Here is a 23,878-nt window from a genome sequence, read left to right as displayed (position 1 = left end):
GGTGATTGCGGGGGGTGGGGGGTCTGGATAATCATTGCATGGCACCTCCCACAGTAACGATTTATTTTTTGTGTTGTTAAATTTTAGTTTGTATATTGAATTTTGTGATACTTATAAAATCCCCATTTTTAGATATTTATATCATGTGTACTGTTCTTTCTGTATGTACATAGACCTAGGTGTCGTGGCTTCTTCAAACAGCTGAGCAGCGGGAGTGCCTAGAAATTTACTTTAATGTCAGTCCTCAAAGGGTTAACCAGGTTTTTTAAATTGATGGCCAGTTAGGATAGTCCATTGATATTAGATGTCCCATCCTAAAGATAGGTACAAGCTGTAGCCTTCGCAGCGGCTGTGTAGTTGTGGCTTGCAGTTTTCTCTCATTCAGGTGAGCCAGACTCCCACCAAACCATTAAACATGCCCCCTCATAAAGATTATACCTACCCCACTCCCCAACACCCGCGCTGCTTCTGATCCCCTTCACGGCTTCCATTTTTTTTCATTCAAGTGAGCCAGACTCCCACTCATTTAATATTGATGGCCTGTCCTAAGGATAGGCCATCAATCTTAAGAAGCTGGATTACCCCTTAAATGGGTTATCCAAACTCTAAAATATGCCCCCCAGTGCACAGGCCCCTCATATAGATTCTACTTACCCTGCTCCCCAGCACCCTCGTCACTCCTGATCTCCGCACGGCCGCCACTGCACATATCGTGCGTGACGCCAGGGGGGTTCAGCAGCTGTGCGGGGATCAGGAGTGACATGGGTGCCGGGGAGCAGGTGAAGTATAATCTATATGAGGGGACTGGGCATTGGGGGGGCATGTTTTATAGTTTGGATAACCTCTTAGGTTTTCTGTTGAATACAGAAGACTTGTTTGTGTCCATACATATATCATGAATGGGTTGTTCTCAATCTGGAAAATATAGTGTTGCGGAACTAATATGTAGGACAAATCATAAATGATGAATGTGGCCTTCCATGGTTGAGTCCTTATGAAATAGGTAATCATTGTCTGACACCTGGCACCCCCACCGATCAGACCTTCGGGGTGCTAAGGTGCTGGAAACAACCAGCGTATGGAGCGGGAGCAGACAGATCTGTATGCTGTGTAGTTTCTGGCATAGTGAAGCTCAGCTCCCATTCACTTGCTGCAGTACCCTTTCACAGCCACTAGACGGTGTATGGAGTGTACAGCACTGCGGCAGCCCAAAGTAGCTGATCGTGGGGGTGCCAGATGTCTTACCCTGACCTATGTGGAGGACAGGTCTTCAGTATCTGTAGCCCAGAGAACACCATTATTAAATTCACCCAGCGTCCCTCCGGTTCTGTATTACATTGCTGTTTGCCTTCTAGGGGAAAATAGACACCTGGTGCCCCAATGTTCCATGTATGGAGGCATACAGAGGTGTCGTATTGACCCATAGATTTCTATAGGTGCTGTATAACAGGTCTGTACAGCTTGTGTCCATTATATGATGTGAATGAGGACATATTGTGTATGAGTTACTGCACATATACCAATGATTGTACTTTTCAATTACTATTGGGTTTTGTAATATCCACATACCACACACATACAATATGCTACCCGCCAAGCCATCTTGGGTAGGGATGAGCGAATCGACTTCGGATGAAACATCCGAAATCGATTCGCTCATCCCTATTCTTGGTTAATTAAAGCTAAGAGATATTTCCCCTTTAATTGCTGGACAATTAGTGAATGTAAGCGGTCACATTACGGTCATTCATCAGCCTCACTGGAGGTTTTACCTAATTCTGTCCTCTAAGTAAATTGGTCCCGTATTTCACTTGCAGATATGACTTCCATTAGTCAGATGTGCTGTGATTTATTCCATTTCCATGTGTTGGCGTCTTGTCAATAACCAGACCTGTTAAATTAAACTAATGCATGGCTGCGTATGTTGACTAGTGAGTTGTGAAGGAACAAATATTGAATAGTCAAGCTTCCGTTAATCGTACGCTGCACATTGTAGGATAATTTGTGGCTGCGGATTGCCAGTAAGTGACGTGTTTCTGCCAGAATACAGAACACTTACAGGTGATTAAGTGCTTTTCTCAGTCTTGTCTGCCTTTCCGCTCACATGACGTGATCTGTATTGTGCTTCACCTAGAGCCTGAGAAGCCATCATCAAGGACGACTAATACCCGAGCTGCAGAGAAGCCGAAGGTCAAAGGCAAAGCATGCGGACAGTGTGAAAGTAAAAGTGCATTACTGGTATGGCGGAATATTTCAGGATCAGTGAAATTCCTTTAATTTGAAAATTGTCACAATCCAATACTTCTGACAACACAAAACTGCAATAGAAGTTTGTATTATGGAGGCCAGAGTGTTCTTTTCATCAGACCATACCCTTTTTTTTTGATCACTGATCAGCCTTCACTGCCATTCCAACACTGACCAGGACTCTGCTTCCCGATCCGGGCGCAGCACACAGGAAATGGCACAGCATCGGTGACACGCCTCACCCAGGGATTTGGCTGAGCAAGAATCTCCTGCCATTTTGCTGGGTGTCAAGCCGGGACCAGGAAGCATAGAGCTACAGGGATCCATTGTCGGCTCGGCAATGATGGGGATTGGTGAGGTATTGTTTCCTAGATTTATTTTACACCATACTGTCCCTTATATAAAAAATATTATCCCCTTTAAAGAGCACCTGTAACCAATCCTGACTTGTCCCCTTGATCAACTACTTGCATTCCTCATGTAATAACAATTCTGGAGAATCTATTCTTACGACTCCATGTTTTACCATCCTTTATTATTCCTATTAGAAGTTATGAATGTTGGGTGTTTCCAGTTGGGGTGTCTCCCTGACATAATCCAATCAGTGCCGCCAGTGTCAGGCTGTGTAAGGGACCCCCCCCCCCAACTGGTAACAGCCAGATGGACCTTCATTGCAAACTGCTGGCAATTCATTCATAAACTTCTAGATGGTATAGTAAAGGAATGGCATAGCACAGAGTCATAGTATAGATGCTCCAGAATTATTACATTTTAGAATAAATGACATGTCCTTTTCAAGATTTCCAGTAATCCAGAATATTCAGGTCCCGTTAGTGTTGGATAAAACAATTTTTTTCTGTCCTTTACTTTATTTTAAAATGAAGTCACATTGATAACAAAATCAATCCACCGATTGATTTCTATTGGATTATTGGTCCCTAAAACCTCAGACCTTTTTCTCCGTGGCATTCATCCTGGTTTAAAATAGCAGTTTCTTAAGTATCAAATAAGGATTTGTCTTTTTGACTTTGGACGGAGAAACACAAAGACGCCCTTAATGATCTTTTTATGGCATCTTCCCAAAATTACAAAATAACAGCAGTAATCATATTTCTTAGTACAATGCTGGAATGCCCGGTGCATCTGTCTGTGTCCTCCTGGCACATAGATTTTATTACTAGAAGACATCCTAATTATAAAGAAGGTAACCGGCAGAGTAAATAACACGATAAGGGAGGTGTCACATCTCCTCCTGAGGCAGTTATTTTAAGCCAAAGTCATAAGTGGATCCAGCAGGAAGGAGAACTGGAAGTCCTTCCTGTATATTTCCCATTCCTTTTTGAATCCACTTCTGGCATTGGCTTATCTCCAAACTTCCTTCACTTGTAAACTTGGTTTGGTGGGGTTTTTTTTTACAGCTAAAAAACCTCCATAAAAAAAGCATGCATTGTTTTCATTTGAAAAAAAAACACCACTAAAAATGGAATGTGTTCAAAATTTCGATAGATTTATATCTAGGCTAACTAGACTAACTTCTAAGCCAGGGGTTGGTAACTTCCAGCACTCCAGCTGTTGTGAAACTACAACTCCCAGCATGAGCACTTACTTTGCTCTTCTCCAAACTCCCATGGAAATGAATGGAGCATGCTGGGAATTGTAGTTCCACAGCAGCTGGAGTGCCAAAGATTGCTGACCCTTGATCTAAGCCAGGGATGCCCAACCTACAGCCCTCCAGCTGTAGCGAAACTACAACTCCCAGCATGCCTGGACAGCCTACAGCTATTAGGGCATGCTGGGAGTTGTAGTTTTGCAACAGATGGAGGGCCACAGGTTGAGCATCCCTGATCTAAACTAACACACCAAAAAGAGTATGTCAAAAAAGACGCTGTGAAAACACAAAAGTGTTTGAAACCAGCCTTAAAGGGAACCTGTCACCAACTGTATGCTGACCTCACTGAGGGCAGCATAAATTAGTGACAGAAATGCTGATGTCAGCGGTGTGTCACTCAGGAGCTAATAGTAAGTGGTTGCCGAGAACCAGCATCATAATCATTACAGCCGGGCCTTGGAAAGAGTCACATCTACCTGAGAAGAGTCCTAGTTATCCATAATCTCCTGCTCTCTCGCCCATCTGCTGATGACTGGCAGTTCTCTCCTGGACAGAAAGGGAGAAAACTAGGTAGAAGATGTCAGTCATCAGCAGGTGGGCGAGGAGAGCAGGGAACCATGAATAACCAGGACTCTTCTCAGGTGGCCGGGACTCTTTCCTAGGCCCAGTCTGCAATGATTGTGATGTTGGTTCTCGGCAACCACTTACTTTTAACTTCTAAATGACAGACCGCTGAAATCAGGTCACCGGTCTCTACTTTATTCTGCCGTTAGTATGGACAGCATAAAGCGATGACAGGTTCCCTTTAAAGGGGTTGGCCATCTGTATATACTTATTGCTACTGTGTGGGGAGCAGGGAAATGTTAAATCAGTTTCCCGAGAGTTTTTTTTTTTTTTGTTTTTTTTTACCAATGACCTTTCCTCTGGATAGGTCATCAGTATCTGATTGGTGGGGGTCCAACACCTGGAACCCACGTCGATCAGCTGTTTGAGAAGGCAGCAGCGCTCGGTGTAGTACTGCGGCCTTCGCTCTGCTTTTCTTAGGCAGTGGGACGACTCGTGGCCTAGGAGCAGCTCAGCCCCTTTCAAGTGAATGGGGCAGAGACAACCGCTGTACAATGAGCGCCGCTGCCTTCTCAAAACAGCTGATCTGTGGGGGTCCCGGGGGTCCAGAGAATAGGTCATTAGTAAAAAATAAAAATAAAAATCTCGGAGAACCCTTTTAAATTTACTAATACAGGTCCTTAAACAGATTAGCCAGGTTTTCTTATTATGTGAAGCCACGCTCCATCTGCCTGCTCCGCTGACCAGCCGCTGTCATCCATGGCTGTGCGTGACATGGAGGAACTTTACAACAAGCAAAGTCCAGCTGCACCTGTGTTGTTACAGCGCAAGCGCAGTCTTCTACTGGCAGGGGAACGCTTCTAGTCTGACAGAATTCAGCACTTGTGGAGCCTCATTCTGTATCTCCGATTACCAAAAAAATCCTTGGTCACTGAGGCCCAAAACAGACTGGTCACTAAGGGGGTTAAGTTCTGCACACATCTGCATTGTGGTTACCATTATAAACGCAGTACCATGGGGTCTGTTGGGCCCCACTTAGGTAAACATTGCTCTTTTTCCTTTCAGAAGTGATGGAATATGCAATGCAGATTTCCCAGCCTTCACAAATCCAAACAAGAGGCTATGTACTGTACACTTTCAGGGGCATTTTTTATGATTGCATTTTGCTCATTTTGGCCTAAATTTTTATTTTTTTCATTTTCTTTATTAAAAATGGTCAGCCGTTTCTGAGATACGTGAGTTAAAAAGTCAGTCTGCTGGCAGGCTGTCAGTTTCCGTTTTCTTTGAATCCCTCAGCTGAAGGGCTTGTTCACACGACCGTGCCGTGTTTTGTGGTCTGCAAATTGCGGATCCACAAGACACGCATGCAGCCCGTATGCCTTCCGCAATTTGCGAAATGGAACGGACGGCCCTTTAAAAAATTGCCTATTCTTGTCCGCAAGACGGACAAGAATAGGACATTATTTATAATTTTTGTGGGGCCACGGAACGGAGCAACGGATGCGGACAGCACACGGAGTGCTATCTGCATCTTTTGCTGCCCCATTGAAGTGAATGGGTCTGCACCTGAGCCGCAAAGAGTTTGGCTTGGATGCGGTACCAAACCACGGTTGTGTGAATGAGCCCCGAAGGCTCATGTGTAGTGCTTATCTCCTGACCTCATAAACACTTATTTGAAGGGGTTCTCCGAGTCCAGGAATTAAGAAAATAAAAATACTTAAATATTACTTTATAATAAATATATTCCCAAATACTTTTCATTAGTTATAATGGCTCATTTTGTCTACTGAGCAATCAGCAGGATAAATAAAATGGCTGCCGTTCTTTTAGTACACACAAAACCTGTCCTAATTAAACAGGTGGACAAGTTACCTCATAAGACTGAGGTAAAGAGCTGCCTCATCCTCCTCTCTGCTCTGCTTGTCAGGGATTATGATCCTGAATACAGCTGATAAGATCTTCAGCTGAATCTCTGTAGGAATGGAGCTTATGAAGAGACATGAAGTAGAGAGAGGAGGTGGGGTGTGGATAATGGGCAGCAGCTCTTGTATGCAGTCTCCATTACCATAGTCTGTCCTGTCAGCCCTCTCTGTACTTCATGTCTCCTCATGAAGTCCATTACTGCAGAGATTCAGCTGAAGATCTTATCATCTGTATTCAGGATCATAATCCCTGACAAGCAGAGCAGAGAGGAGGATGAGGCAGCTCTTTACCTCCGTGTCCTGAAGTAACTTGTCCTGCTTTGTGATTGGGACAGGCTTTGTGTGTACTAAGAGCACGGTGGCCATTTTATTTCTCCTAATGATTGCTATTTAGACAAAACGAGCCATTATAACTAATGTAAAGATATTTGGGAATATATTTATAATAATATTTAAGTATTTTTATTTTTTTAATTCCCAGGTAACCCCTTTAAGCCATATTCTTATGAGTTTGATAAGAACTGATCAGTGATAATTGTTTATGATATCAGGATAAGACCTACACATGAGCTGTCAACTGAGGGATTCAAAGAAAACAGAAACTGACAGCCTGCAAACAGACTGATTTTAGCCCCTGTAACTCAAAAATGGCTGACAATTGCACCCCCTCCCCAAAAAAATAAAGTATATAAATTAGTTAAAAAGTCATTATCTGGTAAAATAGATGAGTGACTAGATATGGCAGCGTTAGCATTTCCATTTCGCGAATCAACCCGTCATCATAAGTATGCGGAATATGTTGGTGCCATATAATTGAAGATTATTATTATGGGCAAACGGGTGAGCTGATTTGGAGACTCCATTCACTAACTTCAAGCTTCAAAGATGGCAAATTGATTTTCTACTCTCTAGCAATGATTTGGACACCGAGAATGGAGAAAATGTCTAATCACCTCACTCATGTCTACTTGGGTGTAATAGATCCAACCCGTATAGATAAGCCAGTGTGCGTGCCAGTACACAGGCCAGGATAGCCAAAGGTGTCAGATACAAAAAAGCATTATTTTAATAGACCCTCCCTTCGTAGTGAGATGTCGCTCCCAGAGACGGGCAGTCACATAGCTTTTTCTTGCTGTGCGCGCTTGCAAAATGCACTCATTCTCTCAACCATGCCAACCGAGAATTCTTGGTCTATTAGCTCATTAGCTGGTGCTCATTGTATAACTTAGCACATGTACAGAATTACTAGAATCTGTGGTCAATGCAGTAATTTGTTTTTGTTCTATTTAATGCTTTTCACCAAAGAAATGTTTGGAGTGTGGAGAGGATTACTGTACCGCATGTTTTACCAGATTCCACCAGAAGGGGGCATTGAAGCTACACAGAACGATGCCCATACAGGTACTGTCAGAGATGCTATAGAAACGTTCTCTACCATGCCGTATTTGTTGTGTAAAATTATTTTTTTCCTATTATTATTATTTTTTTAATGCAAAGATTTGATTATGTAAATTCTTGTTGTTTTCCTGTTTGTATTTAGTTATAGTGATCCAAGCCCAAGTGTAGCTTTCATTTCTCTCTAGTCGTTTTGCTGGAACATTTGGAATTGTTCTGGTGAGATTTAATCATGCATGTATTTCTACATGAGTTAGAGAAACATGTCATAAATCATTGGCTGTATTGTAAAATTACTCAACGAGCATGTATTGCAGCTTAATGTAATAGCTGCATATTGAAAGCTTGTTTCCAGTTGTTGAAAATGGCTTGTAGAGATGCGCCTCAGGTTGTTCTATTAAAATTGTGTTTTTTATTTTATTTAAAAATCACGGTTTACTACATTTTCTAGCCAATTTCTCACAGAACATGCGTGCCCTGAGTGAATGAAGACTTTATAAGAATGAATTTGCATTCATAGTGCCCTGGGCATGCAAGTAACAGTTATTATTTCCTTAAAGGAGATGTTTTGCCTACATATTTTTTACCGAATTAAAGCCAGATACTGATGCATATTCATTTTAACAGTCTGTTTTTATTTTCTGATAGTACATTTTCTTACATTTTTATTTTCTGTACATGGCAATGGGGGCAGCTTTCTTGCCTGAGCTGTTGTTAACAGCATTTCGAGAGATGCTTCATAACAACCACATGGACCATAGGAACCTGTAGTCTGGCGATTGCATATCATGTCACATCAGCAGTGGTCGATAAGCTGTGACCATCACCTGTTGTGAATGCTGGATCCTGTGTTATCTGTGTATACAAGTGCTACCTTTCATTGTGATCCTTCCTGTGACAATAATGAGATGGCTGTCCATAAATGATCTGTGTAGAACTGGATGTGTCAGACTATTATGCGACTCAGGATTTTAACGAATGTGGATGATTTTCACAAACAATTCTTATTAAATATTCTTCTATGAAGTAGAGTGGATAGCCATTAGCCACTAACAATTCTTGCTCTGGCAGACCTGGGCGTCCATGTCACTGTCCATGTATTGCCTGCATAGGCCTCTGTGGAGAAAATGTGTGGTCAGATGTGGATTCCCATGACAATCTCTGCTCCAGAAGTCAGGCAAAGAGTTAGGAAAGGATGTAGCCAGGATCTGTGCTCTTCCTAATTCCTGCCATCAGGTTGCTCAGTGCCAGTTATTGATCTTTCACCCTGGCTCCTGTGTTCTAGTTTGCTTTGTGCAATTTTTAAGATTTCTCGTGCTTTCGCCCTGGCTCATTTATCTTGACTTCTCTCCTGCCTTTTGTTTTTGCGCTGCTTGTCTCTCTTGGTTGTCACTCAGCTTGTCTCCGTTGTAGCTTCTGGTTTGATGTTCTTTCCCCTCTGATTCTGCCTCTGTTAACTCCACCTGCTGACAGGGCTATCTGGTGAATGCAAGATAGGGTTCTTACCAACTGCAGGGACCACTCAGGGGTTAACTAGTTAGGTTCCTGTATGGGATTCGCCCCTATAGAGACATCTGTCCTCTGTAAGCCGGACCACTGTAGTGGTAGCGCTGCTGCAGGGCAAGTTCGCCAGCTTCACCAGTTAGCTAGCGTCAAGTCCGGCAATGGATATATGCTTGCTGGAGAGGTCTTGGGACTCTTTCCTCAGGGATAACAGTTGGCAGGGGCACAGAAGTCAGATGATCCCTGGCCTCTGTTTTAAAGGTGTTGTAAGCCATCGTCTCTTTTCGGGGGGTCACACTCACAGATATCTCACCAGACAACGGATTTTCATGTCCAAACTGTGCATTTATTTTGACAGTCTTCTTATAAAGGATAGTCCAGTTATACATCACTGGGTGGGGTGAGGTTCCTGCACCGCCAACACTTAAAACACAAATAAACTCCTGCCCGTCTAGGCGCTACCTAAACAAAATACGTCCCTACCTCACTCATAGAGCTCAGTTCACACATGGACATTATATGCAGCTTTCCTCAGCCACCATCAATACTACAGCCTCAAGGCTGTGGCAACTCCAGGACCTTTTGGGGGAGTGTGGTCCAGTAGTCCTCCAGACGCTGGGCGTGCAACCCTCGTTCTATAGGTCCTCCAAACCTCAGGTTATTCAAAGCCTTGTGGCCCCTCAGTGCTCCTGACTGAGACCACACTCAGAGCCTCTGCTTCACAGAACAGTCTCGCTCTCCCTCCTCAGACTGACCTACTCTGAGGCGCTTTATGCAAGCCTGATTACAGCAGGCCTCACCTGCGATCACCTCAGGTAGAAAGGAAAACCCATACTGGAAGGGTGTGGACTGGGAACTCCCTTTACCAAGCCTAGCCACCAGTCCAAGTAAAATCCAGCCCAGAAAATGTATACAAACTGCCACTCTCTGGATTTTATCTGTCTCACCCATCTGAGGTACCTGAAGTGGGACAACACACCTTCCAGCACTGTTCACATTACCACAGTGTCTTCTCCATTATACCTTCCTTTTAATACTGTATTTGCTTTCTTTTGTGCAGTGTCACTGTAAGGCTCCTTTCACACTCGCTTTTTGGGCGGATCCGTCATGGATCTGCAAAAACGGATCTGTTACAATAATACAACCGCATGCATCCGTCATGAACGGATCCGTTTGTATTATCTGTAACATAGCGAAGACGGATCCGTCAGGAACTCTATTGAAAGTCAATGGGAGACGGATCAGTTTTCTATTGCACCAGATTGTCAGAGAAAGCGGATCCATCCCCGTTTGGCTCAATTTCGTCAGAGCGCAATGGAGACGGAATGGAGGCAAACTGATGCATTTGAGCGGATCCTTTTCTATCAGGAATGCATTAGAATGCAAACTAATCCGTTTTGGCTTGTGATAGCTCTAAACGGAAAACCAAAACGCCAGTGTGCAAGCAGCGTTCAGCTGTCCGCCTGTCCGTGCGGAGGCGAGCGGAGCGGAGGCTGAACGCCGCCAGACTGATGCAGTCTGAGCGGATCCGCTCCATTCAGACTGCATCAGGGCTGGACGGAGGCGTTCGCGTCCGCTCGTGAGCTCCTTCAAACGGAGCTCACGAGCGGAATTGCGAACGCAAGTGTGAAAGTAGCCTAAGGATGCAGCGTCCGGTGCCATGCTGTATTTATGAGCAGACTTTTTATCAGGCGGAGATGCACTGTAAGCCTGTCTGATCTAACATGAAGTCTGTCACCCTTAGATAAACTAGATCAAATCAGCACCTTTATTTCATCGTACCCAAGAGGGATTATTGCATTTATTTAAGCATTTTCAATGCATATTGGCATTACAGTGATTAAACACATGAAGCTGGCTTAACCTTATCCTCTCCTCTGGGACCTGTGACCTTACTGCAGCTCCTGAAAGTCATTAGACCTAATGCATTGGTGCATTACTACCATCAGTCAGCCACTCCTGGAGTATGTAGGAGTAATGGGGGCGAGTACAACATCATTAACATCTGTGGAAACTACGGTATTGTCACATTAGTGAGGCGCCATATGTGGCTTCACCTTCTTCATGAACGCCGCGTGGTGAATATTGTAAATTGTTTTATGAGATGCATATTATCCCTGTGAAAATATGTATTTGAGCCTTTTATTTACGGATAAATCAGCGTTCATCATTTTACTAGGACGATTTGACAAAATGAAACTCGTGAGACGGATTTGTTGCCAAGGATACACTGCCTAAATCCCTCAGCCTTTTCATGTGAGGTTGTCAGGCAGGTCTTAGCAACTCGCCTGCCTTGATTCAGTCTGATCTGGGTGGTGACCAGGAAAGGGTTAATGAGGCTTAGCAGTTCTTTAAAGAGGACCTGTCACCTCTCCTGACAATAACAGTCCTGGAACGTCTAATCTTATCACTATGTTCTGCCATTCCTTTATTAATCCTGCTAGAAGTTATGGATGACTTGCTAGCATTTTCCAGTGAAGGGCCAGATGAGTGTTACCAGTTGAGGGAGTGTCCCTGCACTGTCACTGGCTGCACTGATTGGATAATGTCAGATTGTGCAGGAATACGCCCCCAACCGGTAACATCCATCTGGACCTTCATTGCAACCTGCTGGTAATTCGTTCATAACTGAAACGGGCATGTCAGGAAAAGTTGCAGGTCCTCCATGTCCACTCTTCTCAATTTAAGAATGTGTTAATATTGAAATGAAGTCATTTAGCAAATGGAACTTGCACCAGCTCTTTGCGGGTTCTGAAAATGACACGTGCGCGGTGAATGTGCCCATTGTAGAAGGGCAGACGTGATCTGTGCTTGCTCACAGCTCTTCCTATGTGCCATGTTAAAGCTTGCATTGTAGCCCTGAGATGCTCCTGGCTGTGAGAGCTTAATGAGTATTGAAAGGACTAATATAAGGAAGTATATACATCAAGGCCTGTCTCTTAGGAATCATTTACTGTACACGCACTCATTCTAGTCACAGTCGGCCTTAAGCGTACAGTCTCCTCTGTACAGTTTACATAACACTAAAACACTTAAAGTGAATAACATTGATTTTCTGATAATCTTGGCACCTGCCGAGTTGTGGGATATATTAGCTAGCAAGTGAAGAATCTGATTTTGAAAATGGGCAAATATATGTATCTGAGCAACTTTGTGAAGGCTAAATTTTGAAGAGCGTCTCCAGACCACAGGTCTTGTGGGCTGTTCCCAGTACGCAGCTAGTTAGTACCTACCAAAAGTGGTCCATGGAAGGAGAATCGGTGAACCAGTGACAGGGTCTGGCTCATTGATTCGCATGGGGAGCAAAGACAAACCCATCTGGTCCAGTTCTACAGAAAAACTGCTGTAGATGGCAATGATAGAAAGATGTACACTAAGTACACTAGTCTGTTTGTTTCCTAATGGCAGCAGCCTCTTTCACCCAGATAATGTTCCCTGACCACATTGCAAGAAATGTTCAGGAATGGTTCAAAGAACACGGCAAAGAGTTCCAAGTGTAGGTTTGGCTCCAGTTTCCCCAGATCTGAATGCAGTCGAATATCCGTGGCACCACCTTCCTCGAGAAGTCTTGTGCCTCGATGGGTCAGAGCTGTTTTTGCAGCACAAGACGTACCTACACAATATTAGGCAGGTGATTTAAAGTTATGACTGGGGTAGGAGTGTATATCTAATTCTTAAAACTGCATTTACGATCCCAGCATTCCTTGTTGGCTTATTTAGTTCACAAATCTGCATTATAGGAGTCCTGCTAAGTCCTGTGCTGTTGTGGCACAGAGCAGCCCGTCGAATCGCAGGATCTGGCATTGCTTGATCCTCTACTTCACCGCCTGGTTCCCACTGATTGCAATGAGGTCCGGCAGTGATCCGGCCGCTTTCCAGCATAAATGCCGGGTGTCAGCCAGATAAAAAACGTTTCAACTTTTTTTTTTTCGGCCGACAGTCAGCATTTGCGCTGGAACAGGCAGTTGGATCTCTTTAACGGAGATGTGATCGCAGCCTAAGCTGTTAGGTATCTGCCCGTATTAGCTCATTTTAAACACATTTAAATTCAATATCACCTTCCTAATATTAGAACCTAAGCATTTCTTCTTCCCTCCTTTGAACGGTAAAGTCTCACTTCAGCACTGCTCATACGCACTTCTGTGCCGTAGCGATGGAAGCACATATAGCCCTTCTGTAGATTATGGAGTGTGGCGATTTGCCAGTTTCACCTGCAGAGTGAACTTGACCGCTGCCTTGCAAACATACTGCACTGAACACCGGTGAGCCTTTGTAGCTCATTACAAAACCATGAATTTTGGCACACTTCCAGGTGAGTGCATATTGACCAAAAGACATATTTGTGTAATGACAGTGTGGATTATAAACGACCTTCCTGTGTGTTAACAGTGGGATTTTTGGACCAAGGAGGACAGTAGGTGATTTGATGTAAGCCGATTACATGATACATCTCTCGCTCGTGTGGCACCAGCTTCACTGTTGAACATCCTGCTGTTCTTCAGTAATGAAGTGTTACTGTGAAATATGATGATTTTGATTTTCATCCAGGTCACTTTTGCTTATTCTACATTCGTAACAGCACAGACATCAGCTTTCTGAGCAGGGCAGTGTCAGGAATACTGCAGAAGTATCTTTACAAATGCAGCTCATTATCCTGAACTTGTTATTTCAATGTCTAGTAATTTCCAAAGATGATCATACAGGGAATTGGCAACCAATTATCCAGCAATCATAGCGTTAGCTGTCTCAATCAATAGCCAATTAGTCGTTATCAATGCTCTGATTGTGATGAGCAATCTGGGAAAGAAACTGTTAAAATCTTATATTTAATGAGCTCTCGATTGGATGAAATGATTGAGACTGGAAAGATTTTTCAAAGAATTCTTTATTTCCATAGCACTCACTTTGTTAGAAAGCGAGTTTATTAGTCTCCATAGTACTTGATGAGGAATCTGAGGTCATTCAGCATGTGTAACAAAATACTAGAAATGTTCTACCACTCAGTAATGGCCATGTTTTCGCAATTGTATGTTGGAGAGGACGTTTTAAGAAGGCGGATAAGAACAAGTTACACAACCTGATAAAAAGGGCTGGCAGCATGGTGGGCGCCCAACTGCCTCGAGTTTAGTTGGTGACAGAGTGGTAGATCACTGGAAAATTTAAGAACATCATTAGCAACCAGTCCCATCCCCTACACCCACTAGTAATGAGACAGAGGAGCAACTTCAGCCAGAGTTTCCTCCAGATGACATGTGGCATGAACAGGTTCAGGCGATCCTTCCGACAACCATTGCACTGTATAACAAGGAACTACGGGGCAGTATGGAGTGAAAAATAAATCCTGGCTAATGGCTGGATAGAAGGCACCAGACATTGACTCATTACTCGACTCTATAAATGATCCATGGTTTAAAACTTTTTTATGTTGTAAGAGGTTAATGAATGACCTCCTATCTCTGTAATACTGTGCTCACAGCTCAGTACTGTGGCATTGTAGGGACTCCATGTGCCATCATACTGGCTCTATGCACTAGGAGAATAACTGCCCAAACATGCATGCACAGAAGAGGACCTGACACCATTGTTTGCCATGAGAAAGTGTTTAGGTTCTTGAGAAGTGTATGTTTAGGTCCATGAGAAGTGTTTAGGTCTATGAGAAGTATTTAGTAAAACTCTTGGGAGATGTATCAAACTGGTGTAAAGTAGAATTGGCTTAGTTGCCCATAATAACCAATCAGATTCCACCTTTCATTTTTCAAAGGAGCTGTGAAAAATGAAAGGTGGAATCTGGTTGCTCTGGGCAACTAAAGCAGTTCTACTTTTACACTACTTATAAAAAAGGAAAAAAAGGAAATTTATCAAAGATGGGCAACGTGATTGATTCCACTCATCTTTCCCACCAGCCATGCAAGATAGGCATGCAACAATCTTGAGAAGGAATAGTCCCAACTTCACTTTTTAGCCACTGAAATTACAACTGCTGTAGAGTGGTCATATTTCCATGTCATTGGCTAGAAAATGTAGAGCCAAGGCCCTTCAATGTGTGTCTTAATAGTATAGGTGGTGAGAAAAGACTGTATACAGTATCAACCCCATACATATATTAACTTAGGAAAAAGCATAAAAGTAACCAGTAAGTATTGCCTTCAGGACCTGCATTGTCTTCTATGATTAAAAGAAATACATTATACAATTACAGCTACCTTCATAAATGACTTTTAAAGGACGTTGATGCAAACTGGTAATCCCCTCTAAGGTGAATTTACATGCAGCAGATTTGTCTGGAACTAGATTCAACTACATGGGGCTTGCGTCTTGCCGAAACTTTCACATTTAGATGAATGGATCTAATTTCAGTTGCAGGAACTTCTGCAACAAATCAGCCATGTGTGAATGTACTCTTAGGCCTCTTTCACACGGGCGTCACGTGTGAGGGCTGGACAAGATGCGGGTGTGTTGTGGGAAAATGTGCGATTTTATTATAATTTTTTCAACGCGAGTGCAAAGCGTTTTAATGCGTTTTGCACGCACGTGAGAAAAATCGGCATGTTTGGTACCCGAACCCGAACCTGGACTTCTTCACAGAAGTTTGGGTTAGGTGTTATGTAGATTTTATTATTTTCCCTTATAACATGGTTATAAGGGAAAATAATAGCATTCTTAATACAGAATGCTTACTAAAATGTCCATTGAGGGGAAATGTCAAAAATAATAAACAAATTTATGCGACCAAATGGATGGGGTGAGTTAAATTTGTTTATTATTTTTAACCCCTCAATGGACATTTTAATAAGCATTCTGTATTAAGATTGCTATTATTTTCCCTTATAACCATGTTATAAGGGAAAATAATAATGATCGGGTCCCCATGCCGATCGTCTCCTTAGCAACCATGCGTGAAAATTGCACCGCATCCGCACTTGCTTGCGGATGCTTGCGATTTTCACGCAGCCCCATTCACTTCTATGGGGCCTGCATTGCGTGAAAAACGCACAATATAGAGCTTGCTGCAATTTTCACGCAATGCACAAGTGACGCGTGAAAATCACAGCTCATGTGCACAGCCCCATTGGCGTGAATGGGTCTGGATTTAGTGCGGGTGCAATGCGTTCACCTCATGCATTGCACCCGCGTGGAATTCTCGCCCGTGTGAAAGGGGCCTTAGGAATGAAGAGAAATCAGTCTCCTCCAGTATTAACCAAAGAAGAAAGCTGCTGCTAGGAGCATGGCCCGTCATGCATTAGACGACAGACGGAGTTTTATGTATTTGCTGGTCACTTTCTCCAGCAATAACAGCTAAGTGGTCAGTTCATTGTCAGGATAGCCATCATGAAGAGGTAAACCAGAGGTAATTAAATAACATCCTATTTAAAATTCTGCAATAATTTTATCTTTTTTAGTTTTCTTTTATCTCTCACAGGGGTCACAATTTCCATCTTTCTCTAACTTGCCTCCTGCAAACAAGAAACACACATTTCCTATATAATTGTAGATATATTTATTTTCACACCTGGCATATCGCAACGTTGGAATAATTCAAAACCCATTTCCGCTATTATCCAGACATATGATATAGCGTTTTCCAATCCATTTAATTAAAATGAGGAGAGACAAACAGCTACAACGTAGCAAGTGAGATATACAAGGCAAAGTGTTTCTTATTCTAATGAATGGATTAAAATATAAATTTAGAGTCAATTGCATTCTTTTAAAATTGTTCTAATTAAACTAAGAAAAGTTAATCTAAAGTGAGTCTTAAAGAAGCTTTACAGTTAATATGTCGGCTTAATGCTTAGATTTAGCTAAATCCTAAACGGATTCTGGTATGATGTTAGAATTTCTTGCAGTAGTTCATTTATGTTGTTTTCGGAATTGTGTGACCCAGTTGAAGAAGCTTGTCTGTGCCAACACTTTGGAAAAGTTATTTTATAATGGAAAAGAAATTGTTTGCTGACGCTGTCAGAACTCCTAATTGGAGCCTTAGAAAACAGACTGTAATGGGGCTATTTATCTAAAAATGTCTATTTAACTGAGCCACCTTTAATTCTACAGTTGTATGGAGAAGAAAATGCCACCACTGTGCAGTATTCTTAAAGGATATGGACACCTTTTGTATAAAGTAAAATAAAAAATACACTACCATCATTTATTTGGTGGAGAAAATATTTTTTCCAATTGGTTGTGTTTATTTTATTTTTTGGGATTTTTGTCCTACAGCCTGCTGTGCTTCCTATGCACAGCAGGCTGCTCTCAGTGTGTTTACAGAGAATACGTCATCTGATGGAATTTTTTGTAACTTCTCCTGGAGTGCGCGCTGTCTCCCTCCCCCTCCCCCCCTTTCCCTTCAGGATAGCAGAGCGGCAGCGGGGCAGAGTGTATAGCTGACACTCTGCTTCAAATAACTTTAACCGGCAAAATTGCAAATCCATGATAGTTCATTTCTTATTTATTTTTTATGGTGTTCACCGTGCTGTAAAAGTAACATGATCCTTTTATAGATCCTGTATAGTGTATTGAACTCGCACTAAGCCTGATCAGGCTCCTGCCTTTAGCAGGAGCCTGATTAGGCTTAGATATACCACGGCAAGCCGGATGCCTGTGAAGACGTCCGATTGCCTTGGTACCCATCAGGATGCTGCCACAGCACAGCGGCCCGATAGGGGAGGGAGCTCCCTCCCTCACTTTACCCTTTAAGCATCGGGCCGTTGCCACAGCAGAGCAGCGGCCCAATGGTTAGCCCCTCCATACAGCGGTCCCTAAGGACCCGGGCATGGAAGGCCCACCGCACTTCCCAAAAAATGGTATAAAAAAATTATCAGAAATGTCATATGTACCCAAAATTTGGTATCGTCATGTCTATAACGACCTGCTCTATAAAAATAGCATGTGATCCAACCCATCTGGTGAACACCATAAAAAAATAAAAAAATGTGCCAAAAAAAACCATTTTTTTTATCACCTTACATCACAAAAAGTGTAATACAAAGCGATCAAAAAGTAATTTGTGCCCCATAATATTACCAATCAAACCATCATCTCATCTCGCAAAAAATTAGACCCTACGTAAGACAATCGTCCAAAAAAGATAAAAATATGGCTTTCAGAAAATAGAAACACAAAAACATGATTTTTTCCCAAAAATTGTTTATTGTATAAATCCTAAATAAAATAAAAAAATAGACATATTAGGTGTCGCTGCGTCATTACAACCTGTGCCAGAACAGAAATTTTTTGGTTACCTTGCCTCATACACACACAATGCACAACTACCTCTAGGAAGATTTACTTTATTTTTCGCTTTATAATATGCACTTTTTCCCCGCTGAAAGCGCTTATAATACTCACCCTCTCGGTCTTCATCCCTTCCCGGCCAGTGCTGCACTGTCCTGACCGTGTACAGCTTCAAGACGTATTGCACGCACTATGACCTGACGCTGCATGCAGTCAGGTGACAGGGCAGCTCCGGCCAGGAGGACAGGGGAGCGCTGCTTCTGCCAGAGGTGGAGAAGAGCCGCGGCACAGGACAGGTAAGAGATGGTTTTTATTTTAATCTGATCTGAGTTCTGATGGGGGTCTCACTATGGGCTGATATAAGGTCTGATGGGGGTCTCACTATGGGCTGATATAAGGTCTGATAGGGTCTCACTATGTGGGCTGATATGAGGTCTGATAGGGGTCTCACTATGGGCTGATATAAGGCCTGATGGGGGTCTGACATGAAGGGCTGATGTGATGTCCTGATATTTATTGGGATCTGATCTGAGTTCTGATGAAAAATATTTTTTCTTATTTTCCTCCTCTTAAACCTGGGGTGCGTCTTATCATTGTGTGCATCTTATAAAGTGAAAAATACGGTATATACTGCAGGAATAACTATATATATATATATATATATATATAAACAATGGTAGCATATCAAATATAAATATGGAGCTGCAGGCCAATGGATCCGGCAACATATCCCGGACAATATAAGAATAAAAAAAAAGGCAGCACTCTCACAATACATTAGTGAAAAGAAAAACACTTTTTTTATTAACCCCTGTGGTCGCAACTAGGAATGAGCGAACTTGTGTTTTAAGATTGGCGTTCAAGTTTCAGGTACCGGTTATGTAAGAATTCCATTATGGATTCTGCTACCACGGACCATAACTAAGGGTCCATTCACATGTTTCGCATAATGAGTCCGCTTCCGTTCCGCAATTTTGTGGAAGGGGTGCGGACCTATTCATTTTAAATGGGGTCCGCAAAAGATGCGGACAGCAGACAGTGTGCTGTCCACATCCGCACTTCCGTTCCATGGCCCTGCAAAAAAATAGAGCATGTCCTCGGACAAGAATAGGCATTTCTATCATAGTGCCGGCCATGTGCGGTCCGCAAAATGCGGAACGCACATGGCCGGTGTCCGTATTTGGCGGATCCGCAATTTGTGGACCGCAAAACAGTTGCGGATGTGTGAATGGACCCTTATGGTCCATTGTAGCAGAATCTATAATGGAATTCTTAGATAACCTGAGCCTTGTACGCTGAACTTAAAACACAAGTTCACGCAACGTTTTAGCTCATAGGTTGAAAAAAGACTCTGTGAATGAGCTGAAAACATTGCAACCACAGGGGTGAATAAAGTGTTTGAGAGTGCTGTTATATATTTGTATATATGTGTGTGTATATATATATATATATATATATATATATATATATATATATACACACAGTGGATATAAAAAGTCTACACACCCCTGTTAAAATGTCAGGTTTCTGTGATGTAAAAAAATGAGACAAAGCTAAATCATTTCAGAACTTTTTCCACCTTTAATGTGACCTATAAACTGTACAACTCAATTAAAAAACAAACTGAAATCTTTTAGGTGGAGGGAAGAAAACAAAAAAAATTATAATAATAATGTGGTTGCATAAGTGTGCACATCCTCTTATAACTGGGGATGTAGCTGTGTTCAGAATCATGTTAAATAGGAGTCAGCATACACCTGCCATCATTTCAAGTGCCTCTGATTAACCCCAAATAAAGTTCAGCTGCTCTAGTTGGTCTTTCCTGAAATTTTCTTTGTCGCATCTCACAGCAAAAGCCATGGTCCACAGAGAGCTTCCAAATCATCAGAGTGATCTCATTGTTAAAAGGTATCAGTCGGGAGAAGGGTACAAAAGAATTTCCAAAGCATTAGATATACCATGGAACACAGTAAAGACAGACATTATCGAGTGGAGAAAATATGGCACAACAGTGACATTACCAAGAACTGGACGTCCCTCCAAAATTGATGAAAAGACGAGAAGAAAACTGGTCTGGGAGACTACCAAGAGGCCTACAGCAACATTAAAGGAGCTGCAGGAATATCTTGCAAGTACTGGCTGTGTGGTACATGTGACAACAATCTCCTGTCATATGTCTGGGCTATGAGGTAGAGTGGCAAGACGAAAGCCTTTTTTTACGAAGAAAAACATTCAAGCCAGGCTACATTTTGCAAAAACACATCTGAAGTCTCCCAAGAGCATGTGGGAAAAGGTGTGATGAAACCAAGGTTTAACTTTTTGGCCATAATTCCAAAAGATATGTTTGGCCCAAAAACAAAACTGCACATCACCAAAAGAACACCATAGCCACAGTGAAGCATGGTGTTGGCAGCATCATGCTTTAGGGATGTTTTTCTTCAGCTGGAACTGGGGCCCTAGTTAAGCTAGAGGGAATTATGAACAGTTCCAACTACCAGTCAATATTGGCACAAAACCTTCAGGCTTCTGCTAGAAAGCTGAACATAAATAGGGAATTCATCTTTCAGCATGACAACAACCCAAAGCATGCACCCAAATCAACAAAGGAATGGCTTCACCAGAAGAAGATTAAAGTTTTGAAATGCCCCAGCCAGAGCCCAGACCTGAATCCGATTGTAAATCTGTAGGGTGATCTAAAGAGGACTGTGCACAGGAGATGCCCTCGCAATCTGACAGATTTGTAGTGTGTTTTTTTATTTTTATAAACACTTTATTAGTCGTCCAACAATAAACATTATATAAACATATCATTATTGATGCATCTTCCTTCACCACAACTCCTCTGTTCTAAGACCGAGGAGTAGTGGTGACGGGTGAGGAGCAGAGAAGCTCTATGAATTCCAGTCTCCCCAAATTCCAATCCATTTTTTCTCTGTATTTCTCTGCTTATACAAGATATATATTCATATCTCTTAGTGGTATTCACCAGATCAGATTTAACCATGTATTCACAGTGGGACTGTTTCGTGAAAACCAAGAACGTGCTATCAAAAGTCGGGCCAAAAACATTATCTTAAATAAAAGATTTTTTTTATGTTGCTGACAGCTCACCTTGGCCAGCTCACCCAATACCCAGCATTCAGCGGAGAAAGGGATCCACACCTTTAATTTTCCCTCAATGTGTTTATGAATAGCCCCCCAATAATGTTTCAACTCTGCTCAGGACCAGAACATATGCAAATAGTCCGCTTCAGGGACATTAAACCTGGGACAGTTAGTCATTCCTAATCCCACATCTGTTAAGCCAGAGAGGTGTAACATAAAGTCTATGTAGAATATTAAACTGCACCACCACGTGATTAAAATGATGTGAGACTAATTTTAAATTCAAAGTTACCTTCTCCTGGTCGTCCAAATTAATCATTGGACACTCATTTTGCCAAGTCCTCTGACCGGTAGAGGAAACACCTCCAAATCGAGTTATTAGTACATTTTTATAAAGGTGATGTCACGGGGCGCTAAAGGCACGCCAAAGGCACACTCGGTCTCCCATCAGCCGCAGACCTGCTGCTTAGCTTCGGGAGCGAGGATCTGTGTTTGGCCTCGTTCCCAGGGCGGCTTTGCTAGCTGGGAGGCTCCCTGCTCCTAGGTCTGCCTTGAGCGCCGAGCTAATCACTCTGTGCTCGACTTGTCTGTCTGTCGGTCATGTGACGCTGGCCACGTCACATGACCCTCAGACCCCACTATAAATACAGGCAGCCTGCTGGCCACAGTGTGACTCATGCTTATCCGTGGTCCAGACTGGGGTTTCAGTAAGGTCTAATACAATTACCCTCAGTTATTAAGGAATATTCTGATGTATTCTCATCCCCTACTCCAGAGGTTCTACCCCCCCCCCCCATAGACCTTATGATTGCGCCATAGAGCTAATAGAGGGTGCCAAATTTCCTAAAGGGCGAATTTATAATCTTTCTAAGCCCGAACGCAAGGCTATGGAAGATTATATTGAGGAGAGCCTTGCTAAAGGGCATATTAGACCTTCAGTCTCTCCTATGTGAGCAGGGTTTTTATTTGTTAAGAAGAAGGATGGTGGTCTTAGGCCTTGTATTGATTACCAGAGATTAAATAAAATCCCTGTCCAAAATAGATACTCTCTCCCATTGATTCCAGATTTATTTAACCAGGTTCTGTGGGCAACCTGGTTTTCCAAGATTGACCTGAAAGGGGCATACAATCTAATCTGAATCAAGGAGGGAGACGAATGGAAGACAGAGTTCAATACTCCGATAGGACACTTTGAATATCAGGTGATGCCTTTTGGACTCAGCAATGCCCCAGCTGTGTTCCAAAACTTAATGAACGATATTCTTAGGGAGTTCTTAGGTAAATTTATTATTGTCTATCTTGACGACATTTTGATATTCTCTCCTGATTTCGAATCTCATGTGTCTCATGTCAAACAAGTATTAGAGGTGTTGAGGGAGAATCGGCTATCCGCTAAGCAAGAGAAATGTGTCTTTGGTGTACAGGAGATACTGTTTCTAGGGCATGTTATGACTCCTCACGCCTTTAAGATGGACCCTGGTAAGGTTTTGGCAATTAAGGAATGGGAAAGGCCTTCACCCTTAAAGGCCTTACAACTGTTTTTGAGTTTCGCTAATTACTATCGTAAATTTATCATGAATTTTTCTGTAATTACTATTGACCGACCTTACTAAGAAAGGGGCAGATTTGGAGAATTGGTCTACCAAGGCCATTTCTTCATTTGAAACATTAAAAAAGGCATTTAGTAGCGCTCCCATTCTGATTCAGCCTGATTAGGAGAGACCCTTTATTGTAGAGGTGGATGCGTCCGAGGATGGCGCAGGAGCAGTCCTTTCACAAGGTCCTGCTAGCCTCACTAACCTGAGACCGTGTGCCTTCTTCTCCAGGAAATTCTCTCCCATGGAGAGAAACTACGACATAGGGGATAGGGAGCTGCTGGCTATTAAATGGGCATTTGAGGAGTGGAGGCATTTTTTGGAGGGGGCAAGGCATCGGGTAACTGTTGTCACTGACCATAAAAACCTAATGTTTCTCGAGTCTGCTAAGAGGTTGAATCCCCGGCAAGCCCGATGGGCTCTGTTTTTTACCCGTTTTGATTTCTCCATTACGTTCAGGCCGGGAAGTAAAAATATAATGGCAGATGCATTATCTCGGAGCTTCCATGCTTTTCAACCCACTGAGGCACCGCCTGAATCCATCCTACGAGCAAACATCTTCTTAGCAGCTCTAACCCAGGGTATCTCTGCTCGCATTTAGGCTGAACAACATCTGGCACCGGCATCCACCCCAACAGATAAGTTGTTTGTTCCCGTACAATTTCGTCTCCAGCTGTTGGGTGAGTGTCACGATTCTGCCTTTTGTG

At 42.7% G+C, this 23,878-nt stretch overlaps 1 protein-coding gene across 1 annotated transcript in view; it reads left to right on the top strand.

Annotated features, from left to right (window-relative positions):
- Positions 1–23,878, top strand: part of ZBBX (zinc finger B-box domain containing) — a 216,478-nt gene that overhangs the window by 57,213 nt on the left and 135,387 nt on the right. Inside the window, 2 exon segments of the mRNA XM_044291843.1 lie at positions 2,135–2,238; positions 7,648–7,743. Coding sequence (XP_044147778.1) covers positions 2,135–2,238; positions 7,648–7,743 — 200 coding nt within the window.

The sequence above is a fragment of the Bufo gargarizans genome, chromosome 4, assembly GCF_014858855.1.
Source record: "Bufo gargarizans isolate SCDJY-AF-19 chromosome 4, ASM1485885v1, whole genome shotgun sequence".
NCBI classification, from domain to species: domain Eukaryota; kingdom Metazoa; phylum Chordata; class Amphibia; order Anura; family Bufonidae; genus Bufo; species Bufo gargarizans.
The sequence above is the reverse complement of the archived record's forward strand: the minus strand, read 5'-3'. Positions and strand labels throughout refer to the sequence as shown.